At 52.3% G+C, this 27,115-nt stretch overlaps 1 protein-coding gene across 1 annotated transcript in view; it reads left to right on the top strand.

Moving 5' to 3' along the window:
- The first annotated feature begins 5,946 nt into the window (after positions 1–5,946).
- Positions 5,947–27,115, top strand: part of PFKFB3 (6-phosphofructo-2-kinase/fructose-2,6-biphosphatase 3) — a 73,317-nt gene continuing 52,148 nt past the window's right edge. The window contains exon 1 of the mRNA XM_086715018.1: positions 5,947–6,096. Coding sequence (XP_086571144.1) covers positions 6,081–6,096 — 16 coding nt within the window. The 5' untranslated portion in view covers positions 5,947–6,080. The remainder of the gene's footprint in view (positions 6,097–27,115) is intronic.

Here is a 27,115-nt window from a genome sequence, read left to right as displayed (position 1 = left end):
AGTTCAAAGCCCGAGAAGCCATCCACCTGCCTCCGCTGACCTGAAGACAGGAGGCGGCCACGTGGCAAGGATGCGGGCAGCCCCTGGGAACAGAGTGCTGGCGGCTGGCGGCCAGCAGGAAGTGAGGACTTTACTCCTGAACTACAGGAACTGAATTCTGCCCTGGAAATGAGCTTGCGAGGCGGTTTTTCTCCAGTCTCCGGTTGGGAATTCCCCCACTCACAGTGATTTCGGCCTCCTGAGACGCTGAGCAGAGACCTCAGTCTTGCCAGTGTGACTTCTGACCTACAGAATCGGGAGAGAATACATGGGTGGTATTTTAAGCCACTAAGTTTGTGGTAAAAGCTCCTCCTCACTGTGCTGCCTGGAAATTAGGCAGTTCCCATCATTAATGGTAATTAGTAGCTGATTACACAGCCAGATCAGTTTGGGAGTTGTCTCACTTAGCGAGTTCTGCAGTCTCTATGATTACTCTTTAATTTTTTTTTTAACTTTTTATTCTGAATTTTTAAACTTACAAACATTTTGCGATCAGTCTAAAGAAGTCTCAAACACCCCTCCCCCAATTCTCCAGATGTTGCATAAACACAGTACGGTTACCCAAATCCGGAAATTAATATTGGTACAGTACTATTCCTGTTTCACCAGCTGTCCTACTAATGTCCCTTCTGTGGTTCAGGAAACCATCCAGGATCCCATGTTCCATTTGGTCTTCATGGCTCGTCAGCTGCCTGTAAAGCAAGAACACTTCCTCAGTCTATCTTTGTCTTTCACGATTTTGACATTTTTGAAGAACTGTTTGCTAGTTATTTTTGTAATGTCCTTTATTTTAGGTGTCTCATGTCTCCTCATGATCAAATTCAGGTTATGCATTTTTGCGCAAGAATACTGCCCATGTGATGTGTCCTTCTCAGTGCATTGTATCAAGAGGCACCTGATGCTGCTTTGGTCCATTACTGGTGATGTTGACTTTGATTAGGTGGTGGAGGTGGCTTCCAGTTTTTTCTACCGCAAAGCCACCACCTTCCCCTTTGCAACTAATGCTTACCTTGTAGGAGGTACTTTGAGACTGTTAGTATCCTGTGTCTCACTGCATTATTGCTGCTTGCTAATTTTAGCCTCCCCGGAGGGTTCTTCTGTGAAACAATTATTTCTGTGCTATTTGCCAAATGGTGACTTTTCTAGCGCCATGATTCCTTCTCCATCTATGAGCTAGGATTCTAGTCATTTCTGTGAGGTCTAGGATTTGTGAGCAAGAGCTCTCCCTCCTCACCTATGTATCTATTCACTTTCCTATTTATTTATGCCAGTGTGGACTCATGGCTTCTCACTTTGTTCTCTGGGTCACAATCCATTGCTGCCATGACTGTTTCGGAGGAGCCCTTTCACGTTGGACCCTGTGTGTTTTGGACGCGTCCCCGTCGTTTGTTGGCAGGTCTGCAAAATGATTACTTATTTTCTGGCACAACAAGATGTTCCAGGCTCATCCTGTGCTTAGCCACTCAAACCCTCCGGGGGCTCTTGGCTCCTTCAGTCGGAGACTGGTGTTTAGGAACCAACAGCCGTGAGTTAGATGTGTCCTTATAGCTACCCTTAGTATTTATAGTTTTCTCCAATACTGTGAATCATTGATTCTTTCATAGTTCCATAATTAGGTGTGCGCAGGTGAACACGTGCATGCGTGCACGCCCATGCACACACACATGCACACACACACACATTTTGGTAATGGATAGTTGTTCATCCCCCAGCAGCTGGATTTCCCTCGGCCCCCTCGACCCCCAAGGAAGCTCAGCCCCGACATTCCTGGGCCAGCCCACGTGCTCCTGCCCCACGCCCTCCCCTCCCCCATGCTCCCCATGGCTTCTCTCTTCTTCTGGGACCCTTCCCTCTCACTACCCCAGGGCCCCTGCTTCTGGCTCTACTACATTACTCATAATGGCAGCTGCCTTTCACTGAGCACGTGTGCTCCAGGCAAATACGATTTCACGCGATGCTTACAGCAACCTGTAAAGAATGCATTATGCCCATTTTATAGGCAAAATACTGAAGCTCGAAGAGGGTCTATCATACAGCCTTGGGAAGCCATGGCACAGATTCTCGGCCGGTGTCTTCTCCTCACCCCTTGCTTGCGTCTTGCGTGCACCCACGCCAGGGCTGGCCGGCCGGAGGTCTGCCTTTTGGCAGGACCCAGGGGCCCAGAAGCTTGAGGCGGCAGCAGCTTTAAACCACCCGGACCGTATCAATGGGGGGTGGCCCGCAGTGGGGACAGCCGCTGGACTCTCCACTCTGGGGAGTCTGGTGGAGGTGGGGGTGGGGCCCTCAAGTACTTTAGGGGCCCTGCTGGTCCCTGTCCCCAGGCACGCCCCTTCCTTCCTTCCTTCCTTCCTTCCTTCCTTCCTTCCTTCCTTCCTCCCTCCCTCCCTCCCTCCCTCCCTCCCTCCCTCCCTTCCTTCCTTCCTAACACACTCTTCTTTACCAGTGTTCCCTGACCCCGATCAAATGTTCCCTCTTCCTATGACCTCAGTTCCTTCACTGGAGACCAAACCTCACATCCTACAGCTAGAGAGGAAAGACTTGTGGGTAGAGATGAATTTCCGGGGTGGAACTTGTTAGATCTCTGAGTGTTGCCCTCACTTTGGAGAGAGCATGAAAGCCTTCAGTTTGGCCTACAAACTGGAAAAGAAATCTGAGAAGGGGGGCCCTTTTCTTCCTGCAGTAAGAAAACCAGAGGCCATGGCTCTGGCACTTTCTGCCCCAAGAGCCTGGGCCGGGAGGCGCCCCGCGGAGCACCAGGACCAGAGGAGAAGGGAGGCTGGTGCCCTGGGTGGGAAGAGCCCTGATTCTGCTCCAGATCCTGCAGGACCCCTCCCAGCCCGGTCCCACTCCCCCTCTTGGGTGTCTGAGCGCAGCCCTACACAAGGAGGGCCGGCTGCACCCTTATCACCTGGGAAGCTTCAGGCCCCGCCCCAGCCTTACTAAATCAGAAACCGCCCCTGGGGCCCAGCCAGCTGTCACAAATCCAGTCCTGCAGCTTGCTCCCTGCCCTTGGGCTGGAGCAGCTCTGTCCTCAGGCCCCCGATGACCGGCTGGTGCTAGTGATGGTGGCCATTCTAGCACGATGACAGCTGGGGCCCTGGAGGAAGACCGGCACCCGCCTGACAACTCTTGCAGTTTCCGCAAGGTTCCAGCCACTAGGCTCGACTCTAGACGGCAGTGTGCTGTGCTCAGAGCTCCTCAGAAGAGTCCTGTCCGTCCATAGGTCATCAGACCCAGAACAGAAACGTCAGCAGACACAACGGGGAGTTTGGGGAATAATGATGCGATTCCTTCACCCTGCGACTCACACTATATTGTGGAAAGTGCCTCGGAATATACTCTCCACTTAAGATCTCTTCAAATCCTGCCTCCGCGCCGAAAACCAGGGGGCTGGGAACCACTACCCCAGCCCATACTGGGTACTGGCCACAGTGAGTTAGTAGTTCTTGAGCAAATCCAATCTTTCAGGCCACTTGTTTCTCTCCTGTGTGAACTTGCCTAGGCTGTTGCCTCCCTTGTGCAAAGGACAAGCAGAGACACTCTTGCGGTTATGAAGTGTCCACGGCAACCCTTGTTGGCAGGTTCTGATTGGACGTGAAAGAACAGACGTCCCCGGGGATTATGAACAACAAGACCCAACATCAGAGAGGGCTGCTCTCGGAAATGATGGGAATAAGACAGCCACGAGTCCCCTGTTGTTCCTATAGGGGATTATGCTCAAGAGTGGAGAGACGGGGCTCCGGTTCCTCTGTGGGGAACCGGTTTTCCTGCATCACTTCTGATTCCGCCTGGGGGGACTTTCCACACCTATGAGCGCTTCTCCCAAGTGTCCTGCAATTGGATCCAGTTCCCACACTAACTCCCTGCGCTCGGCATGGACCCCACAGGGCAACAAGGGGCTCAGCCCCACAACACTGCCCCCCACTTCAGATGCCAGTGCAACTACTGGGTGCCCAGGTACCCGCTCTTCTGTCTGACGTGGCCACAAAGTCTGGGGTCTCCGCGACTTTCGCTTTCAGGTTTGATAATTTGCTAGCGCTGCTCACGGAACCCAGAGAAGTGCTTTACTTGTTCTTATCAGTTTATTGCATGTATCAGTTTATACAACTCAGGAACAGCCAAATGGGAGAGGAGCGTAGGATGAGGTGAGCGGGTAGAGGTGCGTGGAGCCTCCCCGTCCTATCGGAACCTGCCACCTTCAGCCTGGAAACTCTCCGAACCCGTCATTTAGGGGTTTTTATCCAGGCTTCATTACATGCGCATGACTGACCACTGGTGATCTGACCCAATTGCCAGCCCCTCTCCCCTCCCTGGGTGGGGGTGGGGGGATAGAGCTGAGAGTTCCAACCCTCTAAGCATGATGTGGTCTTTCTGGCCACCAGCCCTTATCCTGAAGCTACCTAAGTGTCCCAGCCACCAGTCATTTCATGAACATGCAAAAACCCTCTTTTCGCTCTGGAGATTCCGAGGTTTTTAAGCGCCAGGTGCCAGGAACTGGGAACAAAGACCAAATACTCATGTCTTACTGTATCACAATCAGCCGCCTGAGTCCACAAGGCGGTAAAGGCACCAGCTACAAGGAAGAGGTCCCCGCGCCCCCCCCCCCCCGCCCCAGCGTGCATGTCCTCTGGCTTCACTGTGACTCGCAGCCGCACAAATCCGAGATGTGCAGGCTTGCATTTATCTGGCCTTAGATAAAATTCGCCTTCCTGCAAGTGAGTCCATGGCGTAAAGTGCAGGTCCGCTGGGTGTTATGGTTGTGGCAGGGGAAAGGGCAGAGGGCCTTGGCAATCTCTCTCAGTGTCAGATCTGCCCCCCCCCCCCCACTTCCTGTTCCTCTTACACAGACTGACACCCACACTCAGGAGCTGAAGTCGGAGAGCTCAGGAACCCAAATGACAATACCTGGTCTGAACCAACGCTGGCTTCCTTCTCCCAGACGTGGGCTCCCTTCGAATGTGGGGGTGGAGTCTGGACCACCACCCATAAAGGGTAGCAGCCCAAGGAACTGCACCCGCCCCCCCACCCCATCACGAAATGATTAAAAACCCACAAACACCCCACTGGCTCTGACTTTTCAGTTCACCTGGATTTTTTTTTTCCACTACGTAGAAAGTGGGGAATTGCATAGGTACCTTAAATATTAGATCTGGAAACTGTTCCCAACACCATTTCTTCAAACTGTAACATAAAATAGCACTTTTTCACAGGAACTAACTCTCACCTGGACGGACAGATGACCTCTGCCTTTGAGAAATTTGATCCCACCAAGTAGTTAAGCATTTTTCGGGTGCTGGCCTTCACACAAAATGTTTAGTGATGTGAGGAATGGTCTCCCTTCTCCATTTCTCGAGGTTACGGTTCCTGGAAGTCCCCTTATTATTATCATTTTAAAATTATTTTTGACATATGTATTGATCAGGATGTGAGGTGCTGTTCTAGGTCCCCGGGGAAACAGCGATGCGCAAGGGAGAGAGAGAGAGAGAGAGAGAGAGAGAGAGAGAGACGCACAGTTTGCCGGAGGCGATCACTGCCGGGGTGGGGTCGGGGTGGGGGGTGGAAGAGCGCGGGGCGGGAGCCCAGGAGCTGGAAGGATTTTCAACGAGGGCGGCCAGAGATGCGCTTTGCGGGGATTACTCCCTCCGGCCTTCATTTAATTTCCGTCCACGCCGGCCAGCCGTTGGCGCCGCCCCCCTCCCCCACCCCGTGCCCGTGCCGGGCGCCCGAGGGCACAATCAGCGCGGGAGGCGGGCCCCCGAGGCCCCGCCCGGAAGGTGTACCCGCGGCGTGGGGAGGGGCGCGCAGCGGCGCCGGGCGCGCAGGGGTTAAGCGCTTTCCGCCGGGCCCGCCCCGGAGGCCGCGCCGCCCGCCTCGCCGCGGTCCCACCCTCCGGCGGTGACGCGCCCCGCTCTGTCCAAATATGTCCCTTTCCCCCCTCCCTCGCCCGGCGCCCGCAGGCGCCCCCGAGCCGCGAGGCTGGCACTCGGACGTCGCCCGGCTTCGGTATCCCGGGCCGGCCCCGCGGGGCGCACCCCTCCGCGATGCCCTTCAGGAAAGGTAGGCGCCCAACCCCGCGCGCGGCCGCCGGGGACGCAGCCCCGAGAGCCCAGCCCGCGTGGTCTCCCCCTCCCACCCGGGCGCGCGCCGCTCCCCGCGCGACCCCCCCGTCGTCCCCGCGCGACCCCCCCCCGCCCGGCCCTGCCGTGCCCGCCACCCCCACCCACCCCGGGCCCCGCGCCGCCCGCCACCCCCCGCGCTGCCGGGCACTGCCCGGCCCTCCGCACCGCCCCCCGCGCCGGCTCTGCCCTCGGCCCTGCCCGCCCCCGGTCCCGCACCGCCCTCGGACCGCGCGCTGCCCCGTCCGCCCCCGCCACCGCCGCATGTGTCCCGGCCGGTGCGCCGCGCGGGCTGCCCAGGGCCTGCGCCACTCGCGCGACTTTGAACGAACCCCCGGTCGCGCCTCATTAAGTTGGAGGTCGCGCGCGACCGGCGGGCTGGGGGCCCTCGGTGGCGGGGGCTTGGCCGCGTGGGATTCCCCGCTGCGCACTCGGTGGCAGGCTGAGTCCGGGGGGAGGGACCGCCGGGACACGCGGGTGGGAGAGGCAGGTCTGTGTGCGAGTCCTGCCGCCGCCCTTCTCTACCCTCCGACTCCTGGGACGTCATGTAAAGCACCCGGAACCTCAGTTCTTCGGCAAAATGGGGGACTGGGGACGGCTGTGTGGGACCGGTGGGACAATGCACCGAAAGGCGGATACCGACCGGAGGTGAGGTCGGCCTGGCCTAGGAAGGTGCCCTCGGGCAAGACCTCCTCCCCCCCCCCCCCCCCCCCCCCCCGCGCCCTGCGCCTGGCACGGGGACACCCACCTGGTCCACCTGCAGGCCTGGCATTTAAGCTTGTTCACTGGGCCCTCCCCCTCTGCAGCGGGTGTGTGTGTGGGGGTGCACAAGCCCTGTCCGCGAGCCTCAGATTCTCCTGTGGCCCCTGCCCCGGAAGAGAGACCCACTGTATTTGGCCTCAGTTGGCTAGCCGGGTGATGAAGGCCGTGTCACTGCAGAGCTCCGCTCGGATCCTGGCGGCTGCCGGTCAGCTCGGAGCCCAGGGTAGAGAGGGAGATTCAGTTTTACTTCCCAGCCCGAGCTGTCTGACTCCTTCCCCTTTTCTCTTCGTGTGGGGGGGGCGGTTTGGGCTCTGGTGACCCACCCCTACCTGGGTACCCTGCCCGGGTGAGGAGTAACTAAGAGGAAGCCTCCACCCCGCCCCCTGGGGGGGGGGCGGCTGGGACTGAGGTGGGTGGCCCTCTGCCTGTCTTCTTGCCGGCTCTTCCTTCCCTCATAACTCAGATTCTAGGCCAATGCTCTGGTTGCACTTGAACCCTGTTGGCCTTTGTCCTTTTTACAAAGGTTGCCGGATAGAGCTCCTGGTTGTGAACAGGACTGGTGAGAAGGAAGGCGGCTGCTTCTAAGAGCAGGCGGGGTGTGTGGGGGGGTGGTGAGAAGGAAGGCCTCTGCTTCTAGGAGCAGGGAGAAAGCTGTCTTTGGTCCTCTTTCAGCTCACGACGTCCCGCCCCTCGGTCACTGTCCTCAGTGTCTCCATTACTCCACTTATAACATGGCGGCCTTGCTTGGACGGTCCCTCAGGCTCTCACCTGACCTCATTTAACTGCAGCGTGAACAGTCGCATGTCTGCTGACTTTACCACTTCTCCGCTCGCTCATTTCCTTGTGGTCTCTGCGGGGGAGCTCCCAGAAGGCCTGTCCCAGCACTTGTTGGTGGGGGCTGGGGAGGGGGTGGCGAGCATCCACATCAAGGATTAAATACCTGCGCAGCTAAATGATCTTGCACGTGTGACGATTTCCCTTGATGACAGTATTAATAGCTCACACAGGACAAAACATTTGCAAACTGCTAAAGGTTAAGGCTTTGTCATTGCTGCACGAAGGGGACAATACCATTCCTCTGTTCTGTGGATGCTAATTCATGAAGGTCCTAGGATGGGAGGAACAGTAGTTGCTGGGTTTTGGAAGCTTTGGTGGTAAGCCAGCCAGGGCTGGGACTCTGGAGGGCTTGGAGCCCGAGCCAGAACTCCCCCACTTGATTGAGTCGTGATCTCCTATCTAGAAGTAAGCCCAAGTGGAAATTGCAGGGAGACCTGGTTTGTTCAGTATCGTGATAGGATGTCACTTGGGGCTGCGCAAGGCAGAAAGGTCGGCCGTGGGGTGGGGCTCAGCACCGTGTCCCTGGAACTGTCCAGATGGTGGACACTTAAGTGCATATTATGTTTTACATATATATATATTTGGATTTTGAGCCATCTGAATATATTAACAATTCAAAAAAATAATTTAAAAATTAGGAAATGAAAAGCCTTTCCTGCTCTCCCCACACCCCCCCCCCCGCCCCCAAGATGAAAAGAAGCCCGATGGACAAGGACTTCCTCCTAGCTAACCTCTTGAAAGTTACTTGACTACTAATTCCCTTCCCATGCTCTGTTTTTGGGGCTTGACAGGTAGGACTTTGGGATCAGCTCGGTCAGAGGCCCAGTGAGAACACAAGGTGTGCTCGCTCATAGGGGGCAAGCTGAGCAAAGTTTAACACGGGGACTGTTAGAACGTTTGCGGGGGGTGTACAAAAAGCACAAAAGAGAGCGCAGAACCTCGGGCATTACCGCCCAAGGCCCAAAGGGCTGAGGAGCCTGATCGGAGCTGAGCCAGCTTATGACCCGGGCAGCTCGTAGTCCCAAGGAGAGCGGAGAGCAGACTGGGAGAGTCAGCAGCAAGGTCACGCACGCTCCTCCCTCTGACCTCAAGGCCTGGGCAGCCTGCCGGCCGGAGCCCCTCGATTCCACGCAGGCTGGCCCGCGGGGACGCAGAGCTGGGTGGGCTCACCTTTGGTGGAGGGCGGATCTGGTGAGGCAAACAGGTGACCTGCCCAGGATCTTAGGTCCTGTGCCTTGAGTGTGGGATGAACAAGCTGATGTCTCCCGAATGCAGCGTTCAGTGACTGCATGCTACGTCATTCTTTGTTTTGTTCGCTCATTCATTCATTCATTCATTCGTTCTCTGGATCGAGTGCGTGCTATGCACCAGGGTCACGCACGTGCTGGCCCAGTGAGGTTTGGCAGTTCCCTCCCTGGACTGACACCTCCAGTCCAGTCCACGGCGCTCCTGTATGGCCAGGCAGAAACCACCGAGTGCGGATGGATGAACGAAGCCGGCCGAGATCGGCCCAGGCAGCAGCTGCCAGCGACCTTCCCCACGGGCAGGTGGGGATGACGGTGGCCACGGTGGGGAACACAGCTGGGTCCTCTGCCATGTGTCTGGAAGAAGTAGGCTTCGAGATTGGTCTGGGTCAGGAGGAGGCAGCACTCTCCGAAGCGGGCAGGAAGAGCTTGGGCCAACACCAGGAGAAGGCGGTGGTGGGCGGGGGAGGCCGTGGTGGGGGGTGAAGGCTGGAGCCCCGCTGTGAAGGGAGGGGGTGGCTCTTCTCAGAGGGCTTTACAGATAGGAGACAGGGTGACTGTTCCTGAGATTTAGGTGCGGCTCTGTCCGAGCCTGGGGTCTCCACTACCTTCTCGAGGTCCCCTTCTGGTTGAGAAGTAAAACCGTCTTAGGGAACGGGGTCGCAAGGATTCTGGCACAGCCCCACCTTCGGGGGGACAAGGGGAACAGTGAATGACAGTAAGAAACCCAACTAGCATCACAGAGCATCCTCCACAGGCCTTCTCCAAGTGCCTTCTGTGTGCTCACCGGTTCTCCCCACCTGCTGATGTGAGTGGCGTCATTTCCCTGTAAAGATAAAGGACACGCGGCTTACAGGGACAATGCAGCTTGTCTAAATTCCCTCGCTAAGTTGTGTGCTCCGCAGGGCTGGGACTTAGGCCTCTGCATTCTGCCTTTCCGGCACGGCCGGTGATGGCACAGGTTAGGAGGTGACGTACGATATGATCGCCATCAGGCAGAGAAACCGTACAGTATGAGAAGTCTGCCGTGTGAGCCAGCAATTTCTTTCACATCAGAAAGGAGCAGAGGGACAGACAGGGTTGCCTGACGCGTCTGGGTCTTTGAGAGACGGATGCAGGCGGATGCGGGTGGGCCCGCACAGGACAATACCGGCCTTCTGCCTCTCTTCAGGTGGCCCCAGGACACTGCCGTCATAAGTGCCGATCCCGTGTCGTGGAGCTGATGACGGGCCGCAGCTGCTTGGGGAGCTGACCCGTGCCTGCTGGGCACAGGGTTTCCGGGGATGCTGAGGGAACTAAGGGAAAAACAAATACCATCACAAGGGATGCGACACATTTGGAATTCCTGCAACTCATCCACTTGCAACAGGAAATCAGTTACATTTGTTTCGATTTTGCTGACTGGGGTCAGCATTTTGGGACGGTAAACCCAGGACCTGTCCTTCCTTTCTCTCCCCAGGGGAAGTGCGAAGATCAGATCCTGAAAAGACCTTCTCGAGGAGGGGCTGGGCTCTCCTTCCTTCCTGTCCCGGGCGCCTCCTTGCACTCTGGGTGTCTGTGATGGTGGGCTATGTTCTGGGGTGCGCTCTCCTCCCCCAGGGCCTAGCAGCTTCCTGGATGAGGCCGGGGCTCCCTGGCCATTTCAGAGCCGTATCCCAGATGTGCTTGCGGCGTGCTCCCCAAGGAAGGAGACCCAGCGGTGTTGTGTACGGACAGGTCCTGGTGTTGGGGGGAGCAGTCTGGCCGGGGAGCTCAGAGACCAGGTAGTGACAGGGCGACTGGGGTCAGTTACTGGCTGGATTATCTCAAGTCACTTAAGAGCACTTGGCCTCAGTTTACCAGCCTGGGAAAGGAGCGTGAGCTAAGATTCCCTCCAGATCTGACTCCGTGCCCTCTAGTCATTTGTCTCACACACACGGAGTCTCCCACGCGTCTTGGGCAAGCTGTCTGCAGGAGGTAGAAGGGATCGTCTCTGTGCCTTTGTCCCCAAAGACTGTCCTGGGCGTGCTAGCCTGCTGTCTCCCGGTGTCTTCAGGAGAGAAACTAAGTTTCAGGCAAGTGGCACATGACAAAGTCATGGCCCTGCGTTCTCTGGTCTCCGTGATCCTTCAGCTTTGACTTCAGGACTGAAATTTATGCCCAAGGAAGTTGGTATCGGAGTCCAATTTCTTTCTTTCTTTCTTTTTAATGCTTATTTATTTATTTTTGAGGAGAGCGAGCACAAGCGGGGGAGGGGCAGAGAGAGGGAGGGAGACAACGAATCCGAAGCCGGCTCCAGGCTCCGAGCTGTCAGCACAGAGCCCGACGCGGGGCTCGAACCCACGAACCGTGAGGTCGTGACCTGAGCCGAAGCTGGACGCATCACCAGCTGAGCCACCCACACGCCCCTCAGAGTCCAGTCTCCTGAATGTGCGTTATACCTTCCTGTCCTATGGAGTCTGGAAGTCTGTGTGTCTGATGTCGGGCCATCATATTCATGGGTCTGGCAGTTCCATCAGGTAGCTCCAGGGCTGAGAACGTTTTGCTCATCTTCCCAGAGTCTAAAGTAATCATAAGTAGCAGGCCCCCCCGGGTGGAACTTTATAGGTAAGAGTGACTGTGCCCACACCATGCTGACAGTCAATTTGTCAGAAGGAGAGCCTCCCTCTTCCCCGCGTCCTTGGCCCGATGAAAACAAGCGGGTGTTCCAGAAGTGTGGGCCCTTCGCCTGGCTTTCCTCTCTTGATATGCAGGGAGCTGAGCTGTGCTGATGCTTTTTGAGGAAACTACTGTGTTCTTTCTTAGGGCCAAACTGCTTTGGTGTTTTTACCTTCTCCTTGACGTATTGAACCCCAGCAATGGATTGGATTCAGGAAGCCCTCCCCTCGAGGCTGTGGAAGTCATCACGAGGCTTGGGGACCTGGCTCGGTCCAGTCACAGGCAGAGCAAAGTTTCATCGGTCAGTGGGGGCACACAGGAGCTCAGAGAGGTACCCCAGAGAAGCGTGGGCTTCGGGGCAGGAAGAAAAGAAAGAGAACGAACCTGTCAGGAGAGAGATGCGTTTTGATGCAGACAGAACCTGGAAGGCCTGGCCCCCAGCACCATGGCCGCATGACTGTTCGTGTGGCCAGATGCTGCCTGGGAAGAGTGGGTGCAGAAAGTCCCCTTCTGTAGGGAAATGTCCAGACCCTGTGGGCCTTATTCCTGGCCACACATTTGGATTAACCGGGGAGCTTTTAAAAAAGTCTGATGCACCGGAAATTCTGATGGGATAGTTTTGGGCCGATGCTCGGGCAGAAAGTTTCGTGAGCCAGTACTGATCCCAGAGTGTATGGCACGCTGTGATATTTTGTAGTCTCTTCTGTCTCATTGAAAAGGATTCTGGTGTGCTTCCAGCAAATCGATTTCAAGGCCACTAGTGGGGAGGAGCCCACAATCTTGAAAACACTGTTCTAGCGTGATAGCTCGTGCTGCAGAGGCTGGGGACTGAAAACTGCATTTCCCAGCTCTCCCCTGCAGCTGGGGTGCCGAGCGTGACTTAGGGTTTTCATCAAGGTCCGAGTGGTCCTGCTTCAAGGATTCTGGCAGGTACAGCTGTGGAGGCGTCCAGCCTCTCAGCGGGGGGCTTTCTGAACCAGGCAGCCTCGGCAAGAAGCAGGGAACGTGGATAAAAGGTTAGCGTCCCCCCCGTTCAGTCAGCCATCCACAAAGACCCCATTTCTCTGGAGACATGCACAAAATAACCATTTGGGGAACACTGAGAAAGGGAGGGTTGTAGACTCACTCAATAGTTGAGGACATTGACATAGAACGGGCAAGAGGGGCGCCTGGGTGGCTCAGTCGGTTAAGGGTACGACTCTTGGTGTCGGCTCAAGTCATGATCTCACGGTTTGTGGGATCGAGCCCCGTGTCAGCCTCTGCACTGAGTGTGGAGCCTGCTTAAGATTCTCTCTCTCTTTCTCTCTGCCCCTCCCCCCGCTCCTGCTCCCACTTGCACTTTCTCTCTCTCTCTCTCTCTCTCTCCCTTAAAATAAATAAATAAACCTAAAAAAAAAAAAGCAAGAAACACAACTGGATGCCAGCTGGCTGCCTCTGCCCACAGTACCTACCTGTGCTGTTACTTCAGCCATTTCCATACGCTCTTCAATCATCTGGCAAAGGTCTATCTGTTCAGCTCCAAACAAACCCCACAGCACCTGCTTTACCTGCGGGGTAAAGAGCTGAGGGTACAGCAGTGACCAGTGTAGGCAAAACTGCCTGCCTTCATGGGACTGACTTTCTAATGGGGGTAGATAGGCAATAAACAGATAGGTGAATATAGAGTGTGCCCAATGGACCTAATGGCTATGGAGAGGAGGAAGGAGAGTGGGGATGGGGGGCAGGCCTCTATTTTAAGTAGGATGGTCGCCCCAGGGTGACATTTGGGTAGAGACTCAAGGGAGTGAGGAGTGGACGGTGCAGTATGTTAGGAGAGTGTTCTCACAGGGGGAAGTGCAGGTGCAAAGGTCCTGTGGCCATAGTGGGCTGAGTTTGGGAGGAAATATGCAAGCCAGTGAGGCCACCTTTAGAAAGGTAGCAGGGCAGATTCTATAGATCAAGGCTACTCTAGGGCCTGGGCCTCTGACTCCGAGTGGGATGGGAAGCCCTTGGAGGGTTTCAGCCGAGGCATGGCAGAAATGAACTTGGCTATTATAAGCCATGAGTGCAAGATGTGGCTGCCTTCCTGAGAACAGGCTGTAGGGTGACGAGGGTGAATCAGGGAGACCAGGTTGGTGAGCGGTGACATTGGCTTAGGTCAGGCTGGGGGAAGGGCAGGTGGTCCAAAGTGGTTGGATTCTGAATATATTTAGGATTCGAAGACTGCAGGGATTGTGAGGCATTGGATGTAGGGGAAGAGGAAGGGTGAGCCACGGGTGACTCCCTAGCTGCCGTGTGGGAGGGATGCCGAGGGCCCTGGTGGTTATGGTCGCGGCCGCACCACCAGCTGAGGCGCCACCAATCCCGGTGAGTTCATGGCGCTCTGTAACTGTGCTGTTGACCTCAGAGGAGCGGACCTCCCCAAGCAGCGGTTCGGCTTGTATCCGTGGTTCGGGAGGGTTGGGACTCAGCAAGGAGCCTTCCAGAAAGACCGATTATGCTCTGAGCCACGTGTCAGACAGACACCTCCTTTAAGAAAAACCTGGCTTTCAAAACCAGGATTGATTATTATTGCCACACATGAGGGATTCTTAAAGTTCGGGTGTGTTTTACATAATGGACACATGGCCGAGCATGGGTAGTTTCCCAGCCGGGAGAGAAGCGTGCGCTGGGGTTTTCACGTTGCCAGTGTTTCTGTGTCCGTAATACCCGATTGCCAGACAATTTCTGTCCATCCTTCAGTTTCCTTAGACCACGAAGGCCTCCATTGTCGGAGAGGGGAAAGCTCCAGGCCAGAGCGCCGTCCCGAACAGACTCAGCCCAGCCACCAGCTGACCATGTTGGCCTCCAAACAGGGTGACCGGCTCGACCAGGATTGCCCGGGATGTCCCCCTCCTTAGTGCGGGAAACCAGGAGACAAGGCCACCTCCTGAGTGCCGGGCACACCAGGACGCTGGGTCACCCCACTTGCCTCCAGCCAGCCCTGGCCCCCGGGCTTGATGGCCTCATTTAGAGGAAGAGGTTTTAAAACCTCATTAATGTTTGAATACCAAAAGGAAAGAATCCAAGCTAACATCACGGTCCCGCAGACTTGAAGACTCAGGAAGATGTGTTTCCTTGCGGTTCTGCCAAGGGGCGTGGAAGGAAATCAAAGCAAGAATTGTCAGCCACCCGCTGCCTCCTGCTCACAGTAAAGGAATCCGAATCTGCAGATTGGCTGGTGTCTGTGTGAAAAGTCTGCAACTTGAATGTCATGCTTTTATGATAAAGTGAGTCGTTGGCATCCACTTCACCGTGAATCATGTCTGCTGCAGATACATCATTTCCCAGATATACGTGGAGAACAAAAAGTGGAGCCCACTTCAAGCCAAATCATGTTTTGGGCAAATCCTGGATTATGTAAAAGCTTTTCATCTGAAGTCATTTGAATGAAGCAAAAAGGTCCTGTTGTCACTGCTGCTGCTTTAAGGAAATTTATTATTTCTTAAGCGTATAAGACTTCAAAAGATTCATTTTGTAATGCACGCCAGTAAGTAACAAAGGGCATGACGGTAGAATCACGATCCGTGCTACCGAGCAGTGAGACGGGCCTTTTTCCTCTGTGGCTACGTTCCTTCCCCTGGCCTCGGTGAGAAAGAACCCAACGGTTCGTAACACCTGTCCGTCACCAGGTGTGTCGTTCGTGGGCATGTCACGGAGAGAAGCTTCTGCACCGGTGATGTTCAGTCCAAAAGGAACAGCTTTCAGCGGCTAGATGCACACGTACAGGAGACGAATAAATGACCTTTCGGGGTAGTCGCGCCATGCAGTGTTACACTGTGGTCTGGGTGAGCCATGCGCTCTGATAGACGGCTGTATTCGATATTGTCATGACTGTTTAAAAAATTGCAAAATGTTAGGTGCAGTGAAATACTTAAAAAAAATTTTTTTTAACGTTTAATTTTTGAGAGAGAGCGAGAGCAAGCTGGGAAGAAGGGGCAGAGAGAGAGGGAGAGAGAACCCAACGCAGGGCTCTATCCCACGAACCGTGAGATCGTGACCTGAGCTGAAGTCAAGAGTCTTAACCAACTGAGCCACCCAGGGGCCCTGTAAAATATTTTTTTATAAAACACCTGAAACTAAACAATATTGCTTTTAAGCAATACTTACATAACAAAACAATATGTCTTTTTATTATTATTTTTTTTAAAGTTTATTTATTGAGAGAGAGAGTGCGCAAGCAGGGGAGGGGCAGAGAGAGAGAGGGAGACAGAATCCGAAGCAGGCTCCAGGCTCTGAGCTGTCAGCACAGAGCCCGATGCGGGGCTCGAACTCATGAACCGCGAGATCATGACCTGAGCTGAAGTCAGATGCTTAACCAACTGAGCCACCCAGGTGCCCCCAAAACAATATTTCTTTTGTAAAATTCAGTATAATGGCTACTTCCATCTGGAGGGAGACAGGAGCAGGGATGGGGGAACATGTATAGAGAGTGAAAAGCTCAGCTATCAATTGGCTGATGGGTTTCTGCTGATCTGTTATGTCACTTCAACAGTATAAAAGGGGGCTGTTCAAAGATCAATGAAGAGTGCATGAGATGAACCAAGGATTATGAACCCAAACCTCTGTGCCTGGGGCCCCCAAATCAAGAAAGAATGAAGAATTTTTCCTCCTACTTGTTAAGGAGATCAGCAGTTTCCAAAGCTGTGTTTTCATGGTTCATGAAATAATTGTCAGGCAAGTTGAGTGCCCTTTGTGTCTACAGTCATGATTGTTTTCTAGGCAAATGGACAAGAAAGAAGAGTGTGTAAGAAGAGTGTGGTAAATCGATGGGGCGCCTGGGTGGCTCAGTCGGTTGAGTGTCCGACTTCGGCTCAGGTCATGATCTCTTGGTCTGTGAGTTCAAGCCCCACGTCGGGCTCTGTGCTGACAGCTCAGGGCCTGCAGCCTGCTTGGGATTCTGTGTCTCCCCTCTCTCAGCCCTTCCCCTGCTCACACTGTCTGTCTCTCTTAAAAATAAATAAACATTAAAAAAAATTAAAAAAGAAGAGTGTGGTAAATCTAAACACTGAGTGTGGTATTTCATCAAAATAGGACATAAAATTGTATTTTTAAATTTTAATTGCTCGTTTTTATTACTACCAATTATATTTAAGTTTTTTTTAAAGTCTATTTGTTTATTTTGGGAGAGACAGAGATAGAGAAAGTGGAGGAGGGGCAGAGAGAGAAAGAATTCCAAGCAGGCTCTGCACTGTCAATGCAGAGCCTGACATGGGGCTCAAACCCATGAAGCCATGAGATGACCTGAGCCAAAACCGAGTCAGACGCTTTACCCACTGAGGCATCCAGGTGCCCCTATGTTTAAGCTTTAACAGGGAAACGGTATTATTTAGAGAGTCCATTTCGAGTAGTAGGTACTTGTAAGTATTAGGTCCTTAAAGATACGGACCCAGATATGTATGTGTGTGTGTGTGTGTGTGTGTGTGTGTGTGTGAGAGAGAGAGAGAGAGAGGGAGAGGGAGGGAGGGAGGGAGAGGGAGAGAAAGAGAATGATACAATAAATACAGTACATGAGCCTAGACTAGGGACTGGGCATTGCCATGGCATTTGGCCAGATGCATTTGGAGTCCTTATTGTATTCGAGTTAATCTCCTGCTTTTAATGGTTATATTGTAGTTATGCGTGTAGGAAAGCATCTCTGCCTTTAGGTAATACACTCTGAAGTATTAAGAAGAAATGGGGCACATTTTGTCTCCATGGTTCAGAAAGAAATATGCATGAATTTTTTTAATTTAAAAAATATTGCGTATGTGCTATTTTGTCTATATAAAATATATATTTAAAAATGTAATTACATAGAGGATGATAAAGCAGATGTGGCAAAGTATTAACAGTTGGTGAGTCTGGGTGAAGGATGCGTGGAAATTCTCTGTGCTACTTGACATTTTTCTGTAAGGCTGAAATTATGTCAAAAGGAGAAGTTAAAACAGGAATGAGAAATGCTCGGTCACTTCTCCAGCCACATTGCCTAATCCCGTACCTTTTGCCCCATCCTTCCGTCCTTCGGTGTGGCCTGGGGCCATATTCACCCTGCCTGGAATATTCCTCCCTCAGAGCTGGGCGTGAACCCTGCAAAGCATCACCTGATTCTCGCCTCCTCATGGAGGCCTTCCCTGACCACCCCTCTAAGAGCCCCCTGCCCTTCCCACCACTCATTTCTTGGCTTTTCTCATCCCCCCATTTCTGAGGGTACAGGCAAGGGCACTTTTTATACAGAGTCACCGACTGTATGACCCAGCAATCCCGTTCCTAGATGTAAACCCAAGAGAAATGAAAACAGTTGCCCACAGAAAGGTATACGTGAACTGTCAGAGCAGAGTCAGTCATGATACCCCCGAAGTACCAGCAACCCAGTATCCACCAACTGATTGATGAACACATGACGTATACGTACCCATACACTGCAACCCAGCACTAAAAAGGAATTGCGTATCTACAGAGCAGAGGGGTCTTGAAAAACATGCTAAGTGAAAAAGCTATTCACAGAAGATTGTGTGATTTCATTCATATTTAATGTCCAAAAAGGCCCATCTGTAGACATAAAAGGTGGATCATGGCTGCCTGCAGGTTAAAGGAGGAGAAAATGGGGGTGTGACAGCTCACGGGTTCTTTCGGGGTAATAGAACGGTCCCAAAATTGCGATGTTCACACAAGTTTGTGAATACAGAAAATGCACTGGATTGTGTAGCTTTATTTGTTTTTAATATTTATTTTTGAGAGAGATTGAGAGTGTGAGCTGGGGAGGGGGCAGAGAGAGACAGGGAGACACAGAATCCGAAGATCCAAACCAGGCTCCAGGCTCTGAGCTGTCAGCACAGAGCCCGACGTGGGGCTCAAACTCACAAACTGTGAGATCGTGACCCGAGCTGAAGTCAGACGCTCAACCAACTGAGCCACCCAAGCGCCCATGGATTGCACAGTTTTAAATGGGCAACTTCTAGCTCAGTAAAGCTGTTCCAGAAAACAAACCAACAAACAGATTTCATCATCCTCCACGGAAGCTGGTTTCTCACCCTTCGAGAAGCAACTCTTATCCCCATTTCTGGATAAGCAGAAAGATACCAAGATTTTACAAACTTTCTCAAGGTGAATGGAGGACCAGGAGGAGTGGCTGAGGCTGGGTCCTGGGTTCCAGGCTCCCTCATCTTCTGCCTGGACCACCATGTCCTTGTTCTTCCCGGGGGGGGCCTAGCCTTGGGGCAGTGAGGACAGTGGTTCCTGACCTGAGCTCTGCCCTATAGCAGCACGGAGACCTCAGAGAACATAGAGAGGTACTGGGCAGAGACCTGTTTTCTTGTCCTGTGATGGCTCTATTTGTCATGTGGCTTCTCATTGGCCACCTCACCCCTCTGGACCTTCCTTCTCGCGTCTATAAAGCCAAAGGGTTACCCAGATTATCTCTTCCGGCTCTTATTTGCTACGATTCTGGAGATTCTCTTTCATCTGTCATAGTGTAATTATTGGTTTTTACAACCTACGTTTGGTTTTTAGCCCCAAGATGGGTATAGTAATGGTATTTAACTTGTGATGCATGTCATATTTTAATAATCTCAATGTGTATCAGGAAGGTCTTAACAAATGAAGTTTAATTAGTAGCCCTTCTTCATCCCCTGCACAAAACGTGTGTCAGACTGGACTCTGGAAGAACATACATAGCCACCTTGAACACATCAGGACGAGCCAGTCCCCTGCCATAAAATGGCATATCCCTATCATACTGTGGGGTCAGTAAATCTTTTGTCCTTAGCAAGTCCAGAAAAATGGTTCACAGCATGCCCTACGTCACTTTTTTGTTGTTGCTCTTGGCTTACATTTTACCTCTCTTTAAAGCTGAGGTATAACATATATACGTAAGTGTGCAAATGTACATACGTGTGCATCCGTGCAACCAACACCTGATCAAGCTGTAGAACATTTCCAGTAACCCCCAGAAGGCTCCTTCCCACCCTTGCCATTGAGAAAGCTTCTCAGCAGAAATCACTCACTGTTCTTTTGACTTCTCTCATTATGTATGTTTGCTTGTTCTTGAAATTCACATGGAAGGAATTCTACCTTATATATCTTTTGAATGGGGCTTTTTTCCCCCAACATCCTAACTGGATTTTTCTGTGTTGTTGTGTGTAGAAATCCTTAGTTCATCTTCATTGCTATATAGTATTTTATAGACTACGGTTTGCCCCTTCCATTGTATTTATTCATTCATTCATTCATTCATTTGTATTTAATTAAAAAAATTCTCTTAATGTTTATTTTTGAGAGAGACAGGAACAGAGTGTGAGTGGGGAAGAAGCAGAGAGAAAGGGGGACACAGAACCTGAAGCAGGCTCCAGGCTCCAGCTGTCAGCACGGAGCCCAACGTGGGGCTCGAACCCACAAACTTCAGATCATGACTCGCGCCAAAGTCAGATGTTTAACCAACTGAGCCACCCAGCACCCCCCGTTTTTTTTTTATTAAAAAATTTTTTAATTCCAGTATAGTTAACATACGGCATTATATTATTTTCAGGTGTATAAGATAGTGATTCAACAGATTCATACATGACTCATCGTGTCCCTTCTGTTGTTGTTGGACCTTTGGGTTGTTTCTGGTTTGGGGTCGTTATGTTCGGAGCCACCATGAACACTCTGTTGTACCTGTCTTTTGGTTGATAAAAGCATCCACTTCGTGGTCTTGCTGGGTCAGAGTGGAGGTGTAAGTTTAGCTCCTAAATCCCTTGGTCTGGATGATTTTCTCCTGTGTAAATTCGAGACTGGGTGATCTATATGATCTAGAGGAAAGGTACTATCTTCCTCAGGAAAAGTTTACCTTCTCAAGATTTTATTCCCCTTACATCTTCGTTACTATGTCTTTGCCCCTGAAAACAGTTTTCCCATTCTTTTTTTAATGTTTATTTAAGAGAGAGAGAGAAAGAGGGAGTGAATGAGCAGGAGGGAGGGGCAGAGGGAGAGAGAGAGAGAATCCCAAGCAGGGTCTGTGCTGTGAGCTCGAACCCACAGACCGTGAGTCGTGACCTCAGCCAAAACCAAGACTCGGATGCTTAACTGACTGGGCCATCCAGGCGCTCCTCCAGTTCTTTGCATTAACAGCCTCATGGCCTGCCTTTCCTTGGGCACACCCCTCTCTCTCCCAGCTCTGCCTTTTCTCAATAGCTCCCTCCTTTGGTGTGTTTGCTCCCCATTTGCAAGGCCTCACTCTTCAAGCCACCGTCTGCCTTACAGTCTCACAGTCTCACAGCGGGAGGTAATCATGGTTCTTGTGCTATAATTTGTGTTCATTCCGTCTCCCCAACTTGACTGTAAACTCTCTGGGCAGTGCTCCTCCTGTCCAGCCGAGGGCCTGGCAGATGATCAAAAACTGTGTGTTGGGGGAATTCATTTATGGGAACGTTAATACTCTGGTGCCCGTAAGATTCCTCAAAGAATGGCATTCTCTGACTCGAGATTCTTTAATTCTCCGTTCATGATTAAAATTTCAAAGTGCATCAGAATCTTGTTGTGCTTCCTTACAAGGATCGCGTGAAGGGGGTGGTCAGGGGAGGCTGATGTCTGAGTGACGGAGGAATAGAAGGAATAGAAGCCCGGAAGGCCTGCAGCTTTCCCGAAGTCCTTTGCGGCTGACTGGTTCATGGAACTCCCAGCCTTTACGTCTTTATGTGTAGTTGAACCTGTAAAATCGTTCAGGTGACTTATTTTGGGGTGTTTCACTTCATCGTCTTCTCCGTCGCACCTTTCCCTCATCCCCCCACCCCCCAGGCCCGCCCCAACAAGCCACATACTTATTTTTCAGAGGGAGACCGCGTTGGGTTCCACACTGCTTGCTGTACGTTGCTTCGATCGTGTCCTGTTATCCTAGCTGGGAATACCCTCCTCCATCCCAATGACCTAGAGTGTCAGGTGGACATTAAAAAGGGAATGGAGCCTCGGGAGAGGGTGGCCCTGCGCTATGCAGGGCGACAAAGATGAGCGGTAGCGGGTCTCCCCTAGAAGGTGTGAGGACCGCTGCAGACGTCTGTTGAACGAACGGACCACACAGGCTTTGCCGGCCTCCCGTAACAGAGGAGACGCTGGCTGCTTAAGCGACAGCCAGAGAGGCATCAGGGCAGAACTGGCCAAAAGGAGGCTGAGATGTCAGGAGACCTCTCTGACCCACTTGGCCTCCTAATAACCCATGTCCGTGGTGTTCTTTGTTTTGAAACAGAAATTGCAGAATCCGCCCCCCTTCCTGAGTCACTTGACTCTCCCCGACACTCGGTGTGTGTTTGTACACTGGCCTCCGGAAGAGGGAAGGGCCGCCCTGCTCGGGAGAGATGGCTCATAAGCAGACGGGAAGGATCCCTCTGTGTCAAACACTGGATAAAACACCTGGGACTTAGTGACTCACTTGCCAGAGACTTGTCCCGTTAATTTCATACGTATTGTATTTGTGTTTCTACACAAACATACCAACTTCGACTTGTAGGTGTTTGATGAGTCAGAAATACAGTTTCCTGGTCCGCCGAGCCTTGATTGCTTGTTAGGAACGTCAAGGCGTGTAAAGGCAAGGGACTGCTGGCCTGGGAAAATTTTCATTTCTGTCTCTTTCTGCTCTAAAAAATGTCCAGCCTTCCGAAAAGTTTCAAGAATGGCATAGAGAACGACCTGTATCACCGAGATTCACCCGCTGTTGCATTTTACCCTGTTAGTTCCTCAGTTGATTTTGTTGATGTCAAATAACCAGCTGCAGACATCATGACACCATCCCCAAATGCGTCAGCATGTTCTTCCCAAGAACGAGAACATTCTCTTAAATTATCACGATATACTTATCAGCTAGTTGGAAACTGAACACGGACACCAGACTGTTACTAGCGGCTGGTCCATATTTGGATCATCTCGGTAGTGTCTCTTATAGATTCTTTTTTCTTTTTGTATCTAGGATCCCATCAGGTGTCACACATTTATCTAGAAGTCTCTTTTTATCTAGAAGAGTTCTGCATCTTATTTATAGTTATTTTAATGATACTGATATTTGTGAAGACCCTGGCCACTTCTTTTGCAGGAGGCCCCTCGATCTGGAATTGCCTGTTTCCTTCTTAGATTGAAGTTTAACATTTTTGGCAAGAACACAGCATGCGTGATATATGTCCTTCTCACTGGTGTTACATCAACAGACTAAGATATCCGCTCATCCCTTTAGCAGTGATGTTAAATAACTTCAGTCATTTGGTTCACTTACAAAGATAACTTTTCCCCTTTGCAATTAAAAATGCATCTGTGTGGGGGCCCCTTGGGTGGCCCAGTTGGTTAAGTGTCTAACTTTTGATTTTGGCTTGGGTCACAGTCTCACGGTGTGTGGGATCAAGCCCCGAGTCGAGCTCCTTGTTCATAGGGTGGAGCCTGCTTGAGATTCTCTCTCTCCCCCTCTCTGCCCCTCCCTCCCTCAAAAAAAATTAAACATTTAAAAAATGTATCTGTGCGGATCCTTTGGGATCATTCACAAAATGTGAGTAAAAGTACTCTTGTCCCCAGTAATCTTTTATGCAGTGGTTTTAGCATGGATTGATGATTTTTTTTTTTTAATTTTTTTTTTTTTCAACGTTTATTTATTTTTGGGACAGAGAGAGACAGAGCATGAACGGGGGAGGGGCAGAGAGAGAGGGAGACACAGAATCGGAAACAGGCTCCAGGCTCTGAGCCATCAGCCCAGAGCCTGACGCGGGGCTCGAACTCACGGACCGCGAGATCGTGACCTGGCTGAAGTCGGACGCTTAACCGACTGCGCCACCCAGGCGCCCCGATTGATGATTCTTGAGTGGAACACTCATGGTGCTAAAAAATGGCAGCGTACATTTCTGCCATCCTTTCAACATTTATTGGTTGGCATTCTATTATAAAGAAGAGCTTTCCTGCCTACCCTTCCCTTTAAAATAGTTTTCATTTCATTATTATTAATAGTAGTAATGGTATCGGTCTAGATTCAGGGATTTTAAAAATTATCATCACATGTATTATAAGCAATCCATCCCTGACTTACTTACTCATTTTGATGCTCGGATTATCCCAAATTGGGATGAGAGCCCTCTCAAGGCTGTGTTGCTGTGTCCTTTCGACACCATCTGAGTTCTTCCTCATATTCTGGCACAACCAGAGGTCCCAAGCTCAGCCAAGGAGCCCTGGTTACGTTTAGGGGAGAATGAGAGTTGGTAACCAAGGTCTGGGCTCTGCTGTGTTACTTGTTACAGGGTGTCATCGTTTCTAGGGCCTTTCCCATGGACAGAGCTAGGAAACAGGTTTTTCAAGATCACAAATTCATATTGCTCTTATCCCAGTCCAATACCAGAAAGTTCTCCCTCTCTTCTCCCCATTCTGGGTTTTGCATCTTTCATTCACTTTTTATATTTTCCCTAGGAATTTATAAAAAGGCTTGAATCTCCTTTACTCCTGGTCTTATTATGAAAATAAAATTCCTCGTGATTGATGTCTGTTTCCCCGTAAGTGAGGACATTCAGTAGATCATAAATTCAGGGCAGAGGTGAAGGCCAGTGCCCCATCTCCTGGGGCTCTAAAAAATATCTGCACAGATAGGAAAGTCTGGAGGGAAACACAAGCACGAATGTGTTATGTTTTTTCCATATTTTCTAGTCATTTCACAATGAATGTATGCTACTCTTAAAATAACAAAATAGGAGTATTTTAAGGCAAAAGAAACCTAAATAGACTGGATGTCAATACTTTGGTCCTACATATTGTAGGAAAGGAAAGATGATTTTCCCTTTACCCGTTTAGATTCTTGGCTGAGACTCTCCCCGCCCCCATAAAAAATAAACAGGAGGAACCCCCCTCCCCCACCAATTTTTAATTATGTATGTGCATCCATTCACGAGCCCCACAAAGGTAAGAGACTCAAAAGGCCGCCAGGCAGTTGAGGCTCATGGACCATTCTGAGCTAAGGAAAGGGATAAGGGTCAGGGGTTTCAAAGGCAAGGAAGAATACTCACAGGAAGGTCAGAAGAGAAATTCATGGTAAACAAGGCTGCCCTGCCATGCACAGGAGTCAGGTGAAGTGATGTGTGGGCATAGCTGCATTCCTGGCATAACCCCCCTTTCTATGTAAATTCCCCCTATAAAAGGGTCACTTATGCTGTTTGCAGGCTCTTCCTGTGTCTGCACTTTCTCAAAAACAATCAGCACAAAAATCCTTATGCCAGAGGCATACTTGGGGTGGCATGTTCTGGTCCCCTGCCATAGAGCCAGACACCGTGGGCACAGAGATGGTCAAGTACCGAGTGATAAGAGGATGGCAGGCAGAGGGCAGCGCTCCGGGGGCCTCTTCTCCAGCTGGAAGGTCGAGGAGGAGCCCCGGGCTCTGCACGCTCCCGCCCCTGGCAGCTCGGTTTCTAGGGCGATGCCCCCACCCGTGCCGTTTCTCGGGTCTCCGGTCGGGACGGCTCTGTGGGGCAGGAGCCGCCTGGCAGACCGGGGGCGCCACAGAGTCGGACGACACGCCCGATCCCTTGCCACCGCCGGTGCCCGGCGCTGAGGTCAGCGGAGCCCGGCTGGCGGGGGCGAGGTCAGCCCGGGACACCCGGCGCGGGGCGGGGCGGGGCCAGCGGGCGCGCGCGCGCGCGCGCGCGCCGATTGGCTGCAGGCGCGGCGCACGGGCCGGTCAGCGCGCGCCCCGCCCCCGCTCCCCCGCGCCGCACGCCGCGTTCACGTGGCGCCGCCCCAGCCTGCCCCGCGCCGCTCGCTCCGGCACGTGGGCGCGGCGTGCGCCCGGCGCAGCTGCGCGCCTCGTGGACGCTCTGTCCCCTTCCCCCTCTCCGCCCCGTGGCCTGTTTTCGTTCTGCTGGCCGGGATTCCCCCCCCCCCATTAGGTCTGGGAGCGCGGCGCTCTTCCAGCGCGCCAGAGGAAATAGGTCGGCAGGTGGCTGAACGATCCGGTCGGGCGGGGCTGGGACGCTGGTGCACGCAGCGGAGGGGGAAGGGCATACGGGGACACGTTAAAAGAAAGTAAGAACGCGGGAGGTTGCTAAAGAGCACGCAGTGTTTTTATCTTTGGGGAGTACATAGTTCTAAGTGCCCGACGCTGCTTTTCCCCGCTCTCAGCATCGTGGACGTGATGTTCTGTGCAACCTCAGTAAACAGCCGGCACAGGTGCTGCGCGATGACGCCTTACTGAGGGCCACAGTGGTCCCGGGACACAGCAGCCACCTCCTGGGTGCAAGCTGTCTCAGCCCCTGGTTTGGGGCCCAGGCTCTGACCACAAGCTGGGGGCACGCTCCCCTCCCCACTGGTCCCGGCCCCATGGCCTAGAATGAATTGGGACCTTGGCTGTAACGGACTCTTCCTTAGGAGGGCTTGGAGTTAACTTGCAGAGTGACTCAGCTGGTGAAGGGTCAGGAAACCAAGTCCTAGGAGAGGTGCTTGAAGAACTGGGGATGTTTAGCTCAGACCAGACGGGCCCCGAGGGCCTGTGAGCCTGTCTGCAAGTATTTGAAAGACTCATGTGATCAGATTTGACTGGTCTCGTGCTGCCCTAGGGGACAGAACAGAGCTGTTTACAGGAGGTGAATTTCAGGTCAATTACAGAGACAGGGCAGGAACGAATGTTGGGTTCTCCCCGGGAACCAGGTACAGCTAGGTGTTTGCATGTATCAGTAAGAAAATAGCAGAGCCACGATTGGAATTTCGATCTGCTAGGACTGCAAAGCTGCTCTCTGCCTTTCGTGATGCATTTGTTTAATGGTATGGGTTACTTTGGGCGTAGTGCCAAAGAGTTTCTGCATCGCTGGAACCCAGTGGACTGGAGGATTCGTTCAGCTGTGTTTAGCCGTGTCACTGATTCTCTACTTGGGTTGAAGAGGGAGGTTGCCCCGGGCCAGACGAGGATGCCAGAGGGAGGAGGCCACCTATCTCCCAGCAAGTGAAAATTTCCAGCAGGGTACATCTCTTACCCATTGTGCCTGTGAGTGCTCTCCGCCTGGTTAAAGCAATAATCTTGACTTCGAGTTTAACAAATGTGATCACAGTATCCAGCTGTCATCCTAACGTCCTTACTGCCTCCTAGCCCTTCCTTTTTTCAAATCTGATACCCCTTTCCCTTATGCAGCCCTTCTGCCTAGGCCAGACTAAAAGTGGGACCAGGGCAGTAAGCGCCGAGGAGTAGATGAGTAGATGCGCGAGTAACCTGGGCTCGTTTCGGCCCTCTAGGCAGTGCCAGGTATGGTGTCTGGAAAGGTCAGGAGGGAAGGACCTGGGCTGCTCGGAATCGAGCTGTGGCCCTCGGGGTCTGATACTGCTGACCTCGAGCCTGTAGGGCAGATGCATCCAGGAGGGAACTTTTCTCTGAAGTTCGGGAGTCATTTTGTGAATTAATAGCTTCACAAGAGGTCTTTAGGAATCTCCTTTTGTCTCGTGCGCAGGTATTGAATTGTCCAAAACAAACCCATAATAGCATCCCTGGAAGGAAGGTAGGAGTATGGA

The sequence above is a fragment of the Puma concolor genome, chromosome B4 (genome assembly GCF_028749965.1).
Source record: "Puma concolor isolate L17-30 chromosome B4, mPumCon1.1.hap2, whole genome shotgun sequence".
Classification (NCBI taxonomy): domain Eukaryota; kingdom Metazoa; phylum Chordata; class Mammalia; order Carnivora; family Felidae; genus Puma; species Puma concolor.
The sequence above is the reverse complement of the archived record's forward strand: the minus strand, read 5'-3'. Positions and strand labels throughout refer to the sequence as shown.